The sequence below is a fragment of the Mus pahari genome, chromosome 2 (genome assembly GCF_900095145.1).
Source record: "Mus pahari chromosome 2, PAHARI_EIJ_v1.1, whole genome shotgun sequence".
Taxonomy (NCBI): domain Eukaryota; kingdom Metazoa; phylum Chordata; class Mammalia; order Rodentia; family Muridae; genus Mus; species Mus pahari.
This window is the reverse complement of record NC_034591.1, coordinates 77155284-77172093: the sequence shown is the minus strand read 5'-3', so window position 1 is coordinate 77172093 and position 16810 is coordinate 77155284. Positions and strand designations below refer to the sequence as shown.

The window sequence follows — 16810 nt, the reverse complement described above, 5'->3', positions numbered from 1 at the left end:
AATATGGGCCATACTTTTTGGTGGTAGCCTATATAAAGGGCATGGAAGATGGAAGCTTTTGCTTCTTGCCTACTTGCCCTCGCTCTCAATGGCAAGTTTAACTATCCTGCTCTGAGGTGTTCTTTCACTGGCATTAGAGCCTACTGCTTCAGGATTCCAACAAACACTGAAGACCAGTTGAGACAGCCAGCCTCATACTAAACAACTACTGGATTCTTAGACTTTCTATTAGTAGACAGCCATTATTGAACTAGCTGGACCATAGCCTGTAAGTGACTTACATACATACATACATACATACACACATCTATTGATTCTGTCCTCTGATAGAGAACCCTGATGATATTATTAAAAATAACTATTTTAACTGAAATTTTGCCTTAGAACTGATACTTTCAGAAAAACACTTATTTACAAATTATATTAAAAAGACTCTTAGCACTTACAGAAAACAGTATCTATTGATTATTTTCACATCACTCAATTAACATGAATTTTAAAGGCATGATTTTTGTTTTAAGGTAGGATCACATTATACATTCCTGGTTGGCCTACAAAAGCATGCTTTAATGAGTCACACTACTATGCTTTAATCAAACAATTAGACACCAATGTAGGAATCTACAAGACTCGTGTACCTTCATTGTCTTGTTCCTCTCTATTTAACATCACAGCGGAAGAATCTCCGTTGATGACATCAAGGAAGAAATCTGCAGGGTTGTTGTAGGGCTCACAGTGGTAACCTACAAGAGAGGGCAATACAAGGACATCACCCTGAAGGTCTTGGAAAAGAGAACATGCGTTCTGATGAGGGAGGGAAGACTTAGGAAGACAGAACTCGAGAAGTTCTCCCCATTATCACTCTCCCTTCCCTTCACTAACACACGCTTTTCTCATATACTTAACAAATACTTCAATAATTCCGGAGGAATTTTGGACAGTGGAGAAACTCTTGCATTGGCGTGTACCATAGATTATGAGGCACAAAGGACTACTGATATGCTCCGGTGCTCACTAGTCTTCCAGCCAAGATCGAAATTCAGGTCAAAAAAGAAAAAGAAATTACTAACTGTCCTGTGTGCTCTGACTTAAAGATCTGCAAGTCATTATTGTTTCCTCAGCTACTAAGTGGAGAGATTCTAATTCTCTTCTGCCATCCTGCCATCATTCCAAGTAGAGAGCAAGTTTTGGGCAGGATTCTCAGGAGAACATAGACAGTGCACCAACTTTACAGTTCTCTCAAACTAGCCTGTAGTCTGTCTCAGATTCGTAGCTACTGAACTTATTTAGGCTCAATTATTCTATTTTTTTCCTCAAAAAATATTTCTTATGAAGATGGGTACTTTGCCTGTACATATGTCTGTGTGTCACATGTGGGCCTGGTGCCTGCAAAGCCAGGTGACAGGGGATCTCTGTGGACTAGAGTTATAGAAGCTTGGGAGCCACCAAGTGAGTGCTAGGATTCAAACTAGGATTCCCTAAAAGTAAAGACAATGCTCTTAACCAAGGAAGGCTCAAGTGTTTTAAATAATAGATTAATTTTTTAAAAAATTAGGAATGATAATGAATATTTAAAAGTGTATATGAGGTTATAAAGAATCATTTATAACCATAGCCAGGTATCTCTAAAATGAAATAGATTAGATATACTAAATTTAAAAAGAAATTACAGGGCTGGAAAGATGAGCAATTCTTCTTACAGAAACCCTAGGTTTGGTTCCTGTACTTTATCGCAGCTCAGAACTATCTGTAACTCCAGTTCCAAGGGGATACAGTGCCCTGTCCTGACCTCTGAGAGTACTAGCTCTACATATGCACATAGATACATGCAGACAAAACAATTTATACACATAACAAAGTACATAAATCTAAAAAGAAATCACAAATGTCAAAAATGCAGGCTCATCAAAGTGAGATTTGAAACTAGTCACTCTAATAACAGGTCACGGAGACCCACTCACAGACTAAATTATCAACCTCACATTACAAGAAAGTCAAGCATCATTTCCAAGGTCCCCCTCTCCCTCCAATTAAAGTACAGCATGACTGCACACCGGGTAGCTCATGAAAACTGATCTGCTGTGATCTGCCATATGGTAAAGGAGATAACGATACTAGTCTTTCCAAAATTGTTCAACTGACCAAACTGCTAGGTGTGAATATACTTATAACTACTGAGTTTTCAGGGAAAGACTACTGTGGACCATTAAAGGCAGCTTGGTTTCTGGTTGAGCTAGGTTTAAAACCCAGGTGAGCCAGCAGGGGATCCTGCAAGGGATGACAGGTGTTTTGCCACACTCCCAGACACCAGGCTCACCAGGCTCCTTGCATGAGGTCTCAGCTCTGCATAATCCTGTGGCCATCAGTCACTTCAGGGCAATGCCCCAAGCCTCTCCACAGGTAGAGGATATGACTACAGATCATGTAGCCTCAAGACAGATCTTCATCTTAATGAGGTACCTAAAGGCCTGAAGGGCTTAGCCAATAAGCTCCCCTTCCCAGACACTCCTCCCTGCAGAAGGTATTTAACCTTAGGCCCGCCCTGAGAAAGTGGGATAGGGTTTTACTCATCACAATTCTCCGCCATGACAATAAATGTCTTAAAACCATGAACTGCCTCTTGTTATCAGGACCACCGTGGGAAACAATGGAGCAGGTCTTCCTCTAAAGAGCCACATCTTATCTCAAGCAGGAAGGCTCTCTGCACTCCCAGCTATGGACTCCACCAAGCCAAGCTGCCCACTGAACAGGCCCAGCTGGAGCCCTCCTCCCGCCCTCTTCCCTTCTGCCCCAGCCCTCTCAGATCTTCCACAGCATCCAGCAGCATGCGGGATGCCAAAGAGCTTGAGAACCCGACATCCTTGGCCTCCATGCAGGTCTGGGACCTCCAAGCCCAACTCCAGCAGGTCTACGGGGACCTCAGACTGCCCTAGCCCACCCCTGGAGTGGGGTCCCATGGCTTCACAGCCAGATGCCCACAACAGCATGGGGAACGAGCAGTCAAAACTTCCCAAGTTTTTGGGCCTTGCCAAGAGGCCCAAGACCCAGGCAGATGTGGGACCCTCACTTTAAACCCACAGGCCACCATGACTTGGAAACTGAAGCAGCACAGGCCCAGTCGATGAATCCACTTAGGTACAGATGACACAGATATTCAAGTAGCACAGGAAAAGTTAAAGGTCTACACAAATAAGCACAATGAAGAGAAACACTAACACAAAACTGAGCAAAGGTACTTTAAATGGAGGAACCATGGTAAATTATTTCTGTGTAGGGTCCGCTGCTCCATCCACAATTCTGTGATGGAAGGACCTACTCATTGGAAACAATCAACTATACCTGCTGATGCAAAGTACTCTAAGGCCTTCTGTGCTGGCCCATGGAACACGAGTTTTCCGGAAGCCAGTAAGGTGAGGCTGTCAAACAACTTAAAGATGGAATACCGAGGCTGATGAATGGAGAAGATGATTGTTCGACCCTGTTTAGACATCCTACATTATAAGAAGAAAAATAAGATGCTTTAATAAGAGGATTCGTTAAGATTCTGATCCTTACATTTATTGTTAAAGAGTACTTTATTCCTTCTGCTAGAACATCTGTCCCAATTTCATCTTGATTTTCTCTTATACACACAATGTATCAGCTCATCGTAAGGATTGAGATCATCATTTCATTTTATATATTTTTAAGTATCAACTATATGCAAGAAAAATGAAACTTGATGCTTTGAAAAACTAGAGTAGCTGGGAGTGTAGCAGTCTTGGAGATCAGTTGCAAATAGAGGTTTAGCATGTGAGAGACCTTGGACTTAATCCTTAAAAACAAACCAAATCCAAGTCAAACAAATCCTGCCAGGATTTCCTAAGGAAAGAACAGCTGCAGAATGGATCCCATTAAACATTGGAATGAATGTTTACTGACAAATGCAGACACTGGGACTGTCTTCACAGATACTGAATCAGAGTCTGGGGAAAATACACACCACACACACACACACACACACACACACACACAAAGGTAATGAAAGGCTTTTATTAAGGTGTGGAAACATATAGAACAGGGCACACAGGGAGAATGACCCTCTGGCTTGCAAATGCAGAAGCCAACAGAGTGAGCTCTAGGACTACATAAACCCTGTTTCAAAAAACAAAAACAAACAAACAAACAAACCAAAAAAAACCCCACCATCACCACTACCACCACCACCACCACCACCACTGCCACCATCACCACCACCATCAATAGTATTCCACCAAGCCAGAACAACAATAATTGAATAATTGAGATAGAATATGGAATAGCTGCATCTAGGAATTATTGCACATCAAATACAAAATATAAAGATCAATCTGAAGTTTATCAAGTAGAACATCAGGGGCTTCACAGGAGTGGCTTAAGGAAGAAAAGACACTCAAGGTAAAAGAAAACATCAAACTGTAACACAAAAAGGTTTACTCAAGAAACTATAGGTCAGTGTTACAGACAAGCAAGCATCAGTGTGTGCACGCGCGCGCGCGCGCGTGTGTGTGTATGTGTGTGTGTGTGTGTGTGTGTATTTGTGTATGTGTGTGTAGTGATGATGTTAGATGAACAAACTACAGAGAATGCAGCAAAGTTTATGGAACCAACCTAGGTGTCAATACCAGAGAAATGTGTAAACAAATGGTGATTTAAGATATGGCATTTGCAAGAAAGTAAATTTAACTACAGAAAATCATATTAAGTAAGTTAAACCAGTTTCATAAGGACAAATATCCTAAGTCTTCATCTGAGATCCTATATTTCATAGATACATAAAATCATGCATTATATATGACATAAAATTAGTAGTGAGACTATCTAGGGGACAAAAAAGCACAAGATTGGAAATGTGAAATGGAGAGTGAGGGAATATGGAGGGATGTGCTCACCACACACCATATTTGTGTGGAAATGTCTTTATATGACACAGTAGCATGGTACAATGAATATGAGCAATGAAATTTAAAGCTCACAAGGAAGAAGAGACTGAAGTAAAGTGACCCAGGATGAACACTCAGTCGGGAACTGTAAGATCTGGAAGGCAACAGGGAGGAATCTGGAGGCAGCAGAGCTGTATGAGGCCTGAGGACTAGGGACATCAGAATGACCATATGCCCTAAGGGTCCCTAGGGAAGACTCCTGTGCTCCACTTCAGAAGCAATATCTGCACATCTATCAGACTACAGGTATGTTTTCACAGTAGTGTAGATTTCTGTTGTCAAGATGCCTAGTCTGTGGTGTTTTGTTGTAACTGTATGCCTACTATGTGCAACCCTAAGGTAACTGGGTTCTTGTATCTTACTTGATGTTCCAGACATATTAGGCATGTTCTGTCTCGGGGCCAATGGCTGTCCTCTCTAGCCAGTTACTGTCACCAGCTACAACCAGGTCCCTTGTCCACACCCAAGATCCTCCATGACCCTCTTGCTATTTAAAACAGCAACCCCGCCCCACCACAGCCATCATTCTCTATATTCTTATTAACCATTCTTAATATCTCTTCTTTCCTTTTAACAAAGGAGGGAGAGATTCTGTTGTTTACTCCTGCACAAAGAATACATAGTGCCACACGTAAGAGACCTGACAGTAAACAAATGAAAATGCCCTGTAGCATTTACCTTTTCAGGAGCAAAAGGACAGCATTGGCTGTGCTTGAGTCCAAGCCAGTTGTGGGCTCATCCAGGAAGAGGATGGAAGGGTCAGTGATCAACTCCATCCCTATGCTTGTCCTTTTTCTTTCTCCTCCAGAGATGCCACGGGTAAACTGAGTTCCAACCTAGAGCAAGGGTCATCTTTGTCAACAAGAGTGAACAAGGCTGCCATCATTTGGTATACAGACCAAAAGGTGCAGCCCTGACTGCCTCAGGATGTCTCTTGAAGGAAAACACCCCACCACCTGCCTCTTGTGGAGATGCTTTATGGTCTTCACTCTAAAAGATTACTGGTTTATCAAAGCAAAACACCTAGGGAAAGACAGTTTCTTTTTTATCAGATGAGAAAACGGAGGTTCTGGTTAAGAGCTGCAAGGTGGCCTGACCTGAAGTGAGGTCTGTTCATTCATTCATTTTTATTTTTTAAAAGAGGAGTATATATGAGGACACTGTAGCTGTCAGACACACCAGAAGAGGGCATCGGATCCCATTACAGATGGTTGTGAGCCCCCATGTGCTTGCTGGGAATTAAACTCAGGACCTCTGGAAGAACAGTCAGTGCTCTTAACCACTGAGCCATCTCTCCAGCCCAAGGTTTGTGCTTTTAACAGCCTGTTATTCCTCAGAAGGCATCCAATTTATTTTGCTGTTCACTAAGTTGGCTAGACCTCAGAAATTCACCTGTCTCTTCATCCCCACTGCAAACTGGCTTTATATGGGTGCTGGGGACTGAAGTCATGTCCTTGTGCTTGCAAGCTGGTCACCCGCTGAGGTACAGGTCATAAAGAGGGAAGGGAAGCACACTGGCCATAGTTTATAACCATCTAGCACCTAAACCCTGCTGTCTCTCCCTACCGTCCCTAAGTGGACAGAGACAAGAGGGGAGCAGAGTTCCCATTCTACCACACCATTTTAAATACTTTTCCGTCTCCAAGTTGATGCTGTCTATGGAACCATGCAAGGTTATTTTTCCCAACAAAATAACAGTACACGAATGACTACAAGCAACTACCAAGAAAAGCAACAGTTCTTTAGGACTGCCATAATCCATGGCTTCTAAGGAATTAAATAATTATGGGCAGGAGGGTTAAACTATAGCCATTATATTTTCACCTGATGCCCAATGTCTGCTCAGCCAAAACTAGGTAGAGTGCTGATTTATAAAGTTCACCCACTGCCTCAATTCCTCTTCTTGATCTTAATTAACATTCAAGAGCAGAAGCATTTGAATGTTACTCTCTTACTAGCACAGCCTGGTATGCAGGAGTCTAGAAACCAATGCTGACAGTAGGGAAGGGAGGAAGGAGAAGCAGAAGGAAAGGAAGAAAAATAAAGCTGCCAAAGGAAAGACAACAGAAAAGTAACTAGACGACTGGACAAACTGTAATAAGGTTACATTGCTTATATAGGTTATACAGGACAATTCCCTGGCTGTAATACTAGGAAGAGTTTTCATACCTTGGAATCTGCCACTTTTTCCAGACCTAACTCTTTAATGATCGTGTTAATCCGTTCATTTTTTTCATGATTCTTCATAGTTGTTGGAAGTCGAAGAGCTGCTGAGAACTGTAAGTTTTCTCTCACTGTCAGGGTGCCCATCACAACGTCATCCTTAAGGCAAGGTGGCATTTAGTGGCATTTTAGTGAGATATGGGAGTCTTTTCTATGCCCATGACTTGAGTATATATAGTTCAATTCATATACATAATACATCCAACGTAAAACTCTGGCTACTGATGAATTGCAAGCTCTTTTAAGTAGCAGTGACTGCATAGACAGACACATGCAAAGTTCAATGGCATCATTTTCAATACCCAGCCGTACATCCTAACAGGACACATGAAAAAGCACTACTACACATCTCAAGGCTGCCTGATGGAAGGATTTGGGAAAGACAACTACAATGGGAAGAAAGTAAAGGATGAGTAAACTTTTTTCTTTTTTGGTGGAAATCATATAGCAGCAAAAACTGATACCACTACCCCACAAGGGTCATAGTACAGGTACACTGTATTTCCCTTAATATCACTGCCAGAGTAGTGGAAAATTATTAAAATCTGATGCAAATACATAGATTCTATGAGCATGTTATACATTCAATTGGAAGCAAACTACACCATAAGCAAACATATTTACACATATATTGACCAAATCTACTTATACTCACTTGAACCACATAACCTGAACAGCATTTGAAATGGGCAGGTTGAGGTGCCCCATTTATCAAAACATCTCCAGACAATCCTTTTGGATCTTTCCTTGCTGCTAAGACATCTAGCAACCTGTAAAGGACACACAAGTTTTACGAGTTTTCTTCCTTCAACACGGGTCATATGGCTTAGTTGTTCTTAATGCAAATTCTGCTATTTGATACATTTATAGTTTTAAAAAAATTTGTAAGTTGAGCACGGTGGCACACACCTTTCCTCTCAGCACTTAGTAGGCAGAGGCAGGAGGATCTATGAGAGTTCAAAGTCAACTTAGACTACTTGGTTTTAGGCTAGCCAGGACTACAATGCTGAGATCTTATTTTAAAATCAAACAGGGAAACAGAAAGAAAAACAAACCAAGTCTACATGTTTTAAATTCTCATCTTCCTTCTCATCAAGTGCTACAGCAAAACCCAAAATATAAATGCAAAACAAAACAAAACAAAAACCAACAAACAAACAAAAACCCATTGGCTTAAATCTTAAGACCTCCCCAAATACCTGCCTTGGTTAATGAACCTTGAAGATTGCAACCTCGCCAACTGGTTGCTGAACAAATACTCAAGACTTCAGTTAACCTTCTCTACATGCCTTCATTCTTGAGCATTTCTTCACCCTTTTTCCTCCTTACTACTAGTACATGATACGGCATTCCACTAAATGCCAATCACTTCATCATGTACTAGAGCTGACCTAATAAGTCATTCTGATCTTTGGCAATAAACCATGGGATAGTTCAACCCCATATTATCTACGGTACCTTTGACCATACCACATATATACTGCAAATAATGAGCTAACATCTGCTTATGTACATGTGACACTTAGTGAACAGTAAAGGCTTATTTATTTGTAGGTTATACTCACGAAGACTTGCCTCCGCCTGTGGGTCCCAGAATAGCATTAAGGCCAGGTTTCATGATCCCACTAGAAACAAAACCATATTGTTTTAGTCCCATATTTTACATGAAGTTCTGAACACACTAAAGGAAGATGAAATACAAACCCACAAAGCCTTTTAAAGATTAAAAAAAAAGTATCATTGATACTAGATGTCTAACCTAAACCACAAGTACCAGTAAGAAAGAGTTTGGTCCTTCTTAATTCCTTTCTTTTATTATTGTTTTGTAATTTTCTCTTGAAACAACTAAATCTTTTGGAAATGGCATAACCAATATTTCAGGTTCTTTGATGTTGAGTTGGGATAGAACTCAGTAGTGTAACCTATGCTCATCATACATGAGGCCGGGCTCAGTCCTAGCAACAGCAACCGAGTCTCTTAATATGAAAGATTCAAATGTAAGATCCTTAAAAATCACAGACTCCTGAAACAAGGAAGGGAGAGTCTCAAAGGATCTGCATTCCTTTTAACCAATATAAAGTGCACGACAGTTTTTGATTAAGCTAATGATTAGTGCCTTTAAACCGTTTTCACTTACAATCAATACTTGACGATTATCAGTGGAACATATTCTCATTACTAAAGTATAATCAGATAAAAAAGTCAAGTATCTTAAATCAAAGTCTCCAGGTTAGGACAGAAGCCTCACCCGTACTTAACACTAAAGTACAACTTGTCAGGTGGGCAAGACAGCTCAGCTGGTAAAACACTGCTACGCAAGTCTGAAGACCAGTTTGATGCTCAGAATCTATAGTGGAAGGACAGAACTGACTCCCAAAGTTGTCCTCTGACCTAAGTATGTGTGCCCAGGTCTGTCTGTCTGTCTCTTTTTCTCATAATACACAAACACACACACACACACACACACACACACACACACATACAGAGACTCACACAAAATAGACTTGAAACAACAAAAACTGTGTTATTAATTAGAGAAGGAAACACAGTCTTGGAAGAGGTCTCCTTTCCTGTATAAAGTGTTTAATGACTTACAGACATGCAATGCACAGTTATCTATTTCAACCAACTAAATGGATATTTAGGTTGATTAAGACAGAACAATCGCAGCAATGCTGATTATGATGGTATCTAAGAAGGTATGAATTTTATCCTCACAGTGACAAGTGGGATGGCTAAAGAAAATAAACAAGAGAAAGGGAAATTAAGGGCAAGCCCACTACAGCTGCACAGGAATGGTGAAGAGAGGCCCGAGTTGTCCCATCAATACACTTTGTTGTATTCAGCCCCTAGAACTGTTAGGTAGGTCAAGATGTATGCCACAGAACACACGATCCATTCCCTGGACTTAAATCCAATAGAAACTCAACAGGTATTGCCTGATACCTGATGTATCACAATATGAGGGCTGGTGTGGATTAAGGTGAAATGTACCTTTTGCTTTGCTTGTTAACTGATGTACCTCTCTGTGAAATACCAAACAAATATAGCAACAGGCCACTAGGCCTCGATCAAGATGTAACACAGAAAAATCTTATTCGTTTATTGTGTTACTCCTCCCACATGCTGTCCAACATACAGACAAAAGAGATGCCAGGTTAAATTTTCAGTGTGCATATATTTATACCTCTTGATGTATCATCTGTATTAATAGCTACCTAGTACTTGCTGCTAAAATGAATAGAACCTTTATAAGGATTCATTCCCATGAAACTATTTCAACATTTAAAAATACCTACTTATCTAAAGACTAGCACATCCAGAGTGACTTAAGCAGAAATGACACACTAGGATGGTTTAATCGGTATCTGGGGTTGGCTTGTATTTACATTAAATTCGACTATTAAGGAAAACAATAGAGCTGGATTCTAAGAGGTCTAACCTGAGGCAGTGGTTAATTCCAACTCTACTTACTCATCATTGTTCCACGTATGTTATGGAAACAGAGACCCTCTTGATCCATTCCATCTTATGAGATGGAATAAACTAAGAAAACAAGCAGATAAACAAATGGAAAAGTATTTGGGTCCTCCTGGATCAGTACACTATAGCTGGTCACCTATTTCCTGGTTTTATGCCAGGGCTCACTTACAAGACAGCTATATGGCCACTAAATGTGAAAATTTATGATATCTGCCTTTATAGAAAGTATCGCTGATGACCTCTGTTCTACGCTATGACCTACATTTTCCTAACTACCCCACCCTACCCTTTACCCTCTGTCATGCCTCTCCAGCCATTTCCTACTGTTTATTGCTTTACAGCCTTGCATGCGTGATTAGCCCTCCAGTAAGGCCTGTGGCACAGAGACTTTGCTCACTTTGCATAAGATGGAATCTTGAAGGATCCTGTCATTTTTATTGTGTTGTAGTGGATAACAGCCAGTGGATAACAGCCAATACTTCCGTCCTATTTTGCTTATAGACAGTTTTGAAAGAGGGCCATTTCCCCACACATAGATACTCAAAGACACAAACACACTTCCTTAATCCTGATACCCATCCCTCCATTTCACAGCAAGCTGCTTCAGTTCTATCTTTTCATTCTCTGTCACAACAGAAATTAACACGGTGAAAGTACACCAGTTTCGGAATTCCTAAGTGAAATATAAAGTCTCTGAAAACAGAAAAAATATCATGTAACATCAATAACCTAGCAGGCATTCAAAACAATGAATAAAGGAATCTACATTGGTATTACTGTGGTTTTTGTCTGAAGTTAGTTCCTAACACTAGAACCTTGGCTAAAACTCACTATGTAGCTCTGACTTGTCTTCAATGCACATTAAATCTTCCAGCCTCAGGCTCCAGACTGGTGAGATCACACAGGCTGGGACTTCTTAAAAAACAAAAACAAAAACAAAAAAACAAAAAACCTTTTTTATTTAAAAAACAAAAGAGCAAAACAAGCCAGAAATTAAGATAATCTTATTGATAAATGTCATCTTTATGTCAGGAATCACTTAAAAATCAGCTCTAATTATAAAATAAGAAATCAGAGAAGATCTTGTGCAAGAACTCCACAGTCAGTCCCACAACACCCAGAGGAAGATGCAGTCCCAGGAGCTCTAAGACTCCCAGGATCATAGGATCAGAGGTGAGGAGGATACAACATCCGCCCCAACACCAGGAGTAACTGGGACCAGCAGGACCCAGGCACCTAGGAACTCTACCCGGTCAGTGGCACAAGTTCCTTCTGGTCTGAGCTGGTGCCCTGAGCAGACCTTGGGCGTGAACTCTGCAGCTCGTTCCACAACACTCAGTGGAAGCTCCACACTCAGGAGCTCTAACACACCCAGGACCATAGTACATCAAGATCCCAGGAGCTTGGTCATACCAGAATCTCAAGATCCCAGAGGCAGGTTAACTCCCAGGAGCTCAGACACAGCCAGAATCTCAGGATCCCAGGATCCCAGAGAGAGCTGAATTCTGAGGAGTTCTGACATAACCAGGATCACAGGAAGGACAGGCTCCAGTCAGATATAGCAAGGGCAGGTAGCACTAGAGATAAACAGATTGTGGGAGACAAGCTTAAGAACATAAGCAACAAAAACCAAGGTTACTTGGCATCATCAGAACTCAATTCTCCCACAAAGCAAATCTTGGATACACCATCACACTGGAAAAGCAAGATTTGGATCCAAAATCACTTCTCATTTTGGAGATAGAGGACTTTAAGAAGGACATAGAAAACTCACTTACAGAAATACAGGAGAACACCGGTAAACGCTAGAAGCCCATAAAGAGGAAACAAAAAAATCCTTTAAAGAATTACAGGAAAACACAATCATACAGGTGAAAGAAATGAACAAAACCTTCCAAGATTTAAAAATGGAAGTAGAAACAATAAAGAAAGCACAAAGGGAGACAACCCTGAAGTTAGAAAACCTAGGAAAGAGATCAGGAGTCATAGATGCAAGCATCACCAACAGGATACAAGAAATAGAAGAGAGAATCTCAGGTGCAGAAGATATCATAGAAAACATCAGGTTGGAGGAGAATAAAACCACAGGACGTGGCAGTCAGTCAACTGTGAGAAATCTTCAGAGGCACAACTGCCTTGGTCATGAGGTTACTACAGTTCCCCCAGCCTGCTGCCGATCAACTAAGTGATTCCATGAGAAGGTCCTCTTTCTAGACTCCTCTATAGAGGAGTGCCAAGTAGATAGCGTAGTTTTACAAGGGTCCCCAAACCACCAGTGACAGTGGGTACAAGGGAGACAATGAGGGCAACAAAGTCAGTGATAACAGGGAAACTGGATTGAGTGTCATGTTCCTACAAGTTTAATTCTGAAGTTATTTCAAATAAGTTGCTTAACAATCTTCCCAAGAGTATAATGAATGCCCCTCCTCACCCCCACATGTACTGGGATATATGATAGACACACATGTACTGGGATGCCGATTTCTTCCAGACATGTTCAGCACTGGGGAAGGAAAACTCACATGTTGAGTGTTGAGTATGGAGACAAAGTGTAAGAGAAAGATCATAAAACAGGAAGGAAAACCTTTGGCATTCTCATGAACAGATTTTCTTCTAACACAGGAAAAGAAGAAATAAAGATTCAATGAAAACTTGATTCTCATCAGGTTCTGAATATAATCACCGTTCTGAATATAATCACCGTTCTGAATGATGATGCTATTATTAAACACAAAAAATAAAGTGACAAAAACAATCCTTCCTGCACTACAGAGACTCTACTTATTTGAAGCCAGCAGACACGAAAAAGATTAGAGAGCCTACAAGCCAAAAAAAAAAAAAAAAGGAATAACCTTTTAAGTCATGACCATTTCTGGTCTTGAAGCCCAAACTAGATGTGGTGAGCATGAGTACTAATCCTAGCTGTCCCTTTAATCGGACAGAGAAAGAAGAAGCAAGGTTTGTCTATACTTTATTACTCCAGGGGATACACAGACCATTCTACCCTGCTTATGGCAGAGTGTGGCGCTGTGGAGCCTGGAGCACAAGATACACTCAACTATTGAGCCATTTCCTTTCCTGGCTTGAAAAGAATCACAAGGGACTGAAAGCATGGTTTAGTGGGAAAAAAAACTGTTAAGCCTGCACAAGGCTCTAGGTTTAACCCTTGACATTACACACATAACATGCACACACCCGTGCAGAGTACCAGCTCACAGTATGCACTGTAAATCTTTCCAAGCAGTCCTTACTCAAATAATATCACTTTTACCTTTCTTTTTCACTTTATTAAGACACTGAGTTTACTTCACATGTCTATTTTGTCTCCCTACCATTTCCACATCTGACCACCACTATGACTATGTCCTATCATAACATTCCATACATACTTAAAAGCAAGTAAAGGGAGGAGTTCCATCCTTGAAAACTAAATAGGCATTTGAGAAATTCTTGGCAATTGAATGGAATTGAACATTTATCAAACCCTGTAGGGAAAGTTCTCACTTTGCATATAAAAAGGACAGTCAGATATCAACTATTACAGAAATGGAGTAAGATAGAATATTTTAAACAGTTTAAGCAATTTTCTTAAAGAGACTTCCTTCACTGCCAGAGATCTTCAATAGCTTCCTGGTCAGTCATCCGGAAACAATTCTTCACATAATTAATAAACTTGGCTTTTACTTTGGAAAGGGAACCACCTTTTTCTATACTTGCTTGCATTTTTGCCTTAATGTCGTCTTCAGAACTAGCCCCTTTTGGTGTTTTAGGAGTTCTTTTCCTGTTTTTTGAAGGACTCTTGACCCTTTGATCTTGGTGTTGATGGTTTTAAGTCTTTTCCCTTTTGGTTTGATTTTTGTGCCTTTTTGGCTGGGGTATCTTGTACAGATTTCTTCACTGGAACGTGTTCCTCTTCATTAAAATCATCATCATGTTCTTATTCATCCTCATCATCTTCATCAAGTTTTACTTTTTTCTGTGGAACCTTATTACCACTGCCAGGAGCAGATCGCTTTCCAGTCATGCCTAAGGGCTTACATCCTCCCCATCTTCATCTTCTGACACTGCATCTTCCTCTACAGCTACTAGGTACTGTCCACTAATGTGCACCCGAACCACACTTCAACCTTAAGACCACAGGTGGTGTAATTTTGAAGCCCCAAAGGGGAACTGTTGGTTGTACAGACATTTTCAAAGTTGCCAGTGTGACTTTAATTGGATTGCCTTCATATACACTGCTTCTGTCTCTACGATGTGTAATTCATCTTTTGCTCCTGCCCCTAAATTGGCTGTTCTTAATAACTGGTGCTCATTTTCATCATTATCCACTTTAAAGTGATAGTCTTTGTCAGTCTTTAGTTCACAACCAAAAAGGTAGTTCTGAGGCCTAAGAGGGTTCATGTGCATGTCCATCGAGTCTTCCATGAGGTAGAGGTATGCACTTAGGTGTGGGAGAAGCCAGACAGAAAACAACTGCCTGCTGTTCCACAGAACAGACACTCAGGATAGAATCACGCCAAGCACCACCTTTATGTTTCAATTCCAGTGTGAAGTGAAGAATGGACTGTGTGTCTGTGCATGTGCATGTGGGACTAAGGACCAAACCCACAGCCTTGTATATGATTGACAACCCACCTATCGCTAAACTATGTAACTGCTAGAGTATTGTGCTTCAAAAAAGGTTATCAGTTTTTCACAAGTCAATTCTAAGCATGTACAAAAGATAACAACTTTGCATTTAGCAGACTTCCTTTTCTTCTTAGTCACGATTAACTAACCTAAGAAGGGGAAGGGAAGCATACGTCAGCAGGTTTGGTCCCACGGGTAGCTGTAATTCTGCAATGCTCCTAGCTTCAAGCCAACCCAGTCTCAGAACCTCATCATTTTTTCTCTACCTACATCCAAAAATTCTCTCCCATATTTTGTCTTTTTTCTGCTTTCTGGAGGAAGCAGATTGGTATTAACAGGGAGAAAATATAGTTCCATACAAAACATCAAGAAAACAGAAGTATATGATTCCACATAGGCCTGTCATTACACTGGGTCAAATAACTCTTAAAAGTGCTCTCCAGCCTAGGAGACAGAAAGGAGGATGTGCTGTCTGAACAAACTCAAATTCATTTATTGCTCAAGTGTAGACTCAATGCTCTAGAAGCCAGGTAAGGATGAAAAACTTAATGGCAACCAAGAGGCCAGCAGTGACAGCTCCTACAGACAGTCAGTTATTCTCCACTCTAGCTCCCATTTTACCACCATATTCTGATTATAAATTCATCCCCTGACAAAAGAACAAATGTCACACATACCAAAGTCCTCATCTCTTTAGGCTTCAATTCAGTGAAATGAGAGTTGCCTTACATGTTAATATTTCTACCTCTGTTTTTGTTTTGTTGTTGTTGTTTCTTTGGTTTTGTTTTGATTTATACTTTTAGAGACAAAGTTTCATGTAGTGTAAAACAGCCTTGAGCTTCTGATCCTCCCGTCTCCATCTCCCAAGTACTGGGATTACACCTTGCTGGCAAATGGTTTTATGTGGTTCTAGGAACTGAATTCAGAGCTTTGTGTATGTGAAGCAAGCACTCTACAAACTGAGCCATATCCCACACCCCTTTACCTGTCTTTATTATGGAGGGAAAGTATTAAGTAAATTCTTCAAGACTACAATCTGCTTACCACAAATAAGCGATCTATTAAAGCAGGTGTATTTGAAAAACCAAAGGACTTTTAAATTATACTACATTTCTACCAGAATATAATAGAAAAAAGTACACACATATTAAAAAGCCTATTATCAGGTCTTCTATTTCAAAGACTGGGAAACTAACTCTGAGGTTACAAATATATCTTTATAATCAATGCACCAAAAATTGCAGTCAGACCTCTGTTTCTAAAACATAAGATTTATCAGTTTTAACAAAATGATATATTAAAATGTTCAATCTCCCCAAAATATAAGACCATTTTTTGAGGACTTCCTTTTTTTATTAGATATTTTCTTTATTTACATTTCAAATGCTATCCCAAAAGTTCCCTATACCCTCCCCCTGCCTGTGTTCCCCTACCCACCCACTCCCACTTCTTGGCCCTGGCATTCCCCTGTGCTGGGTCATATAAAGTTTGCAAGACCAAGGGGCCTCTCTTCC

General features: G+C 40.5%; 1 protein-coding gene and 1 pseudogene across 2 annotated transcripts in view; both read right to left on the bottom strand.

Annotated features, from left to right (window-relative positions):
- Abcg2 (ATP binding cassette subfamily G member 2 (Junior blood group)) overlaps window positions 1–16810 on the bottom strand; it is a 51275-nt gene that overhangs the window by 20942 nt on the left and 13523 nt on the right. For both annotated transcript variants that reach the window (XM_021190101.2, XM_029535489.1), the window contains exons 3-8: window positions 8750–8809; window positions 7840–7954; window positions 7131–7283; window positions 5640–5797; window positions 3340–3491; window positions 639–743 (exon numbers count right to left, since the gene is read on the bottom strand). In XM_021190101.2, coding sequence (XP_021045760.1) covers window positions 639–743; window positions 3340–3491; window positions 5640–5797; window positions 7131–7283; window positions 7840–7954; window positions 8750–8809 — 743 coding nt within the window. The remainder of the gene's footprint in view (window positions 1–638; window positions 744–3339; window positions 3492–5639; window positions 5798–7130; window positions 7284–7839; window positions 7955–8749; window positions 8810–16810) is intronic.
- Window positions 14256–15092, bottom strand: LOC110316024 (annotated as a pseudogene).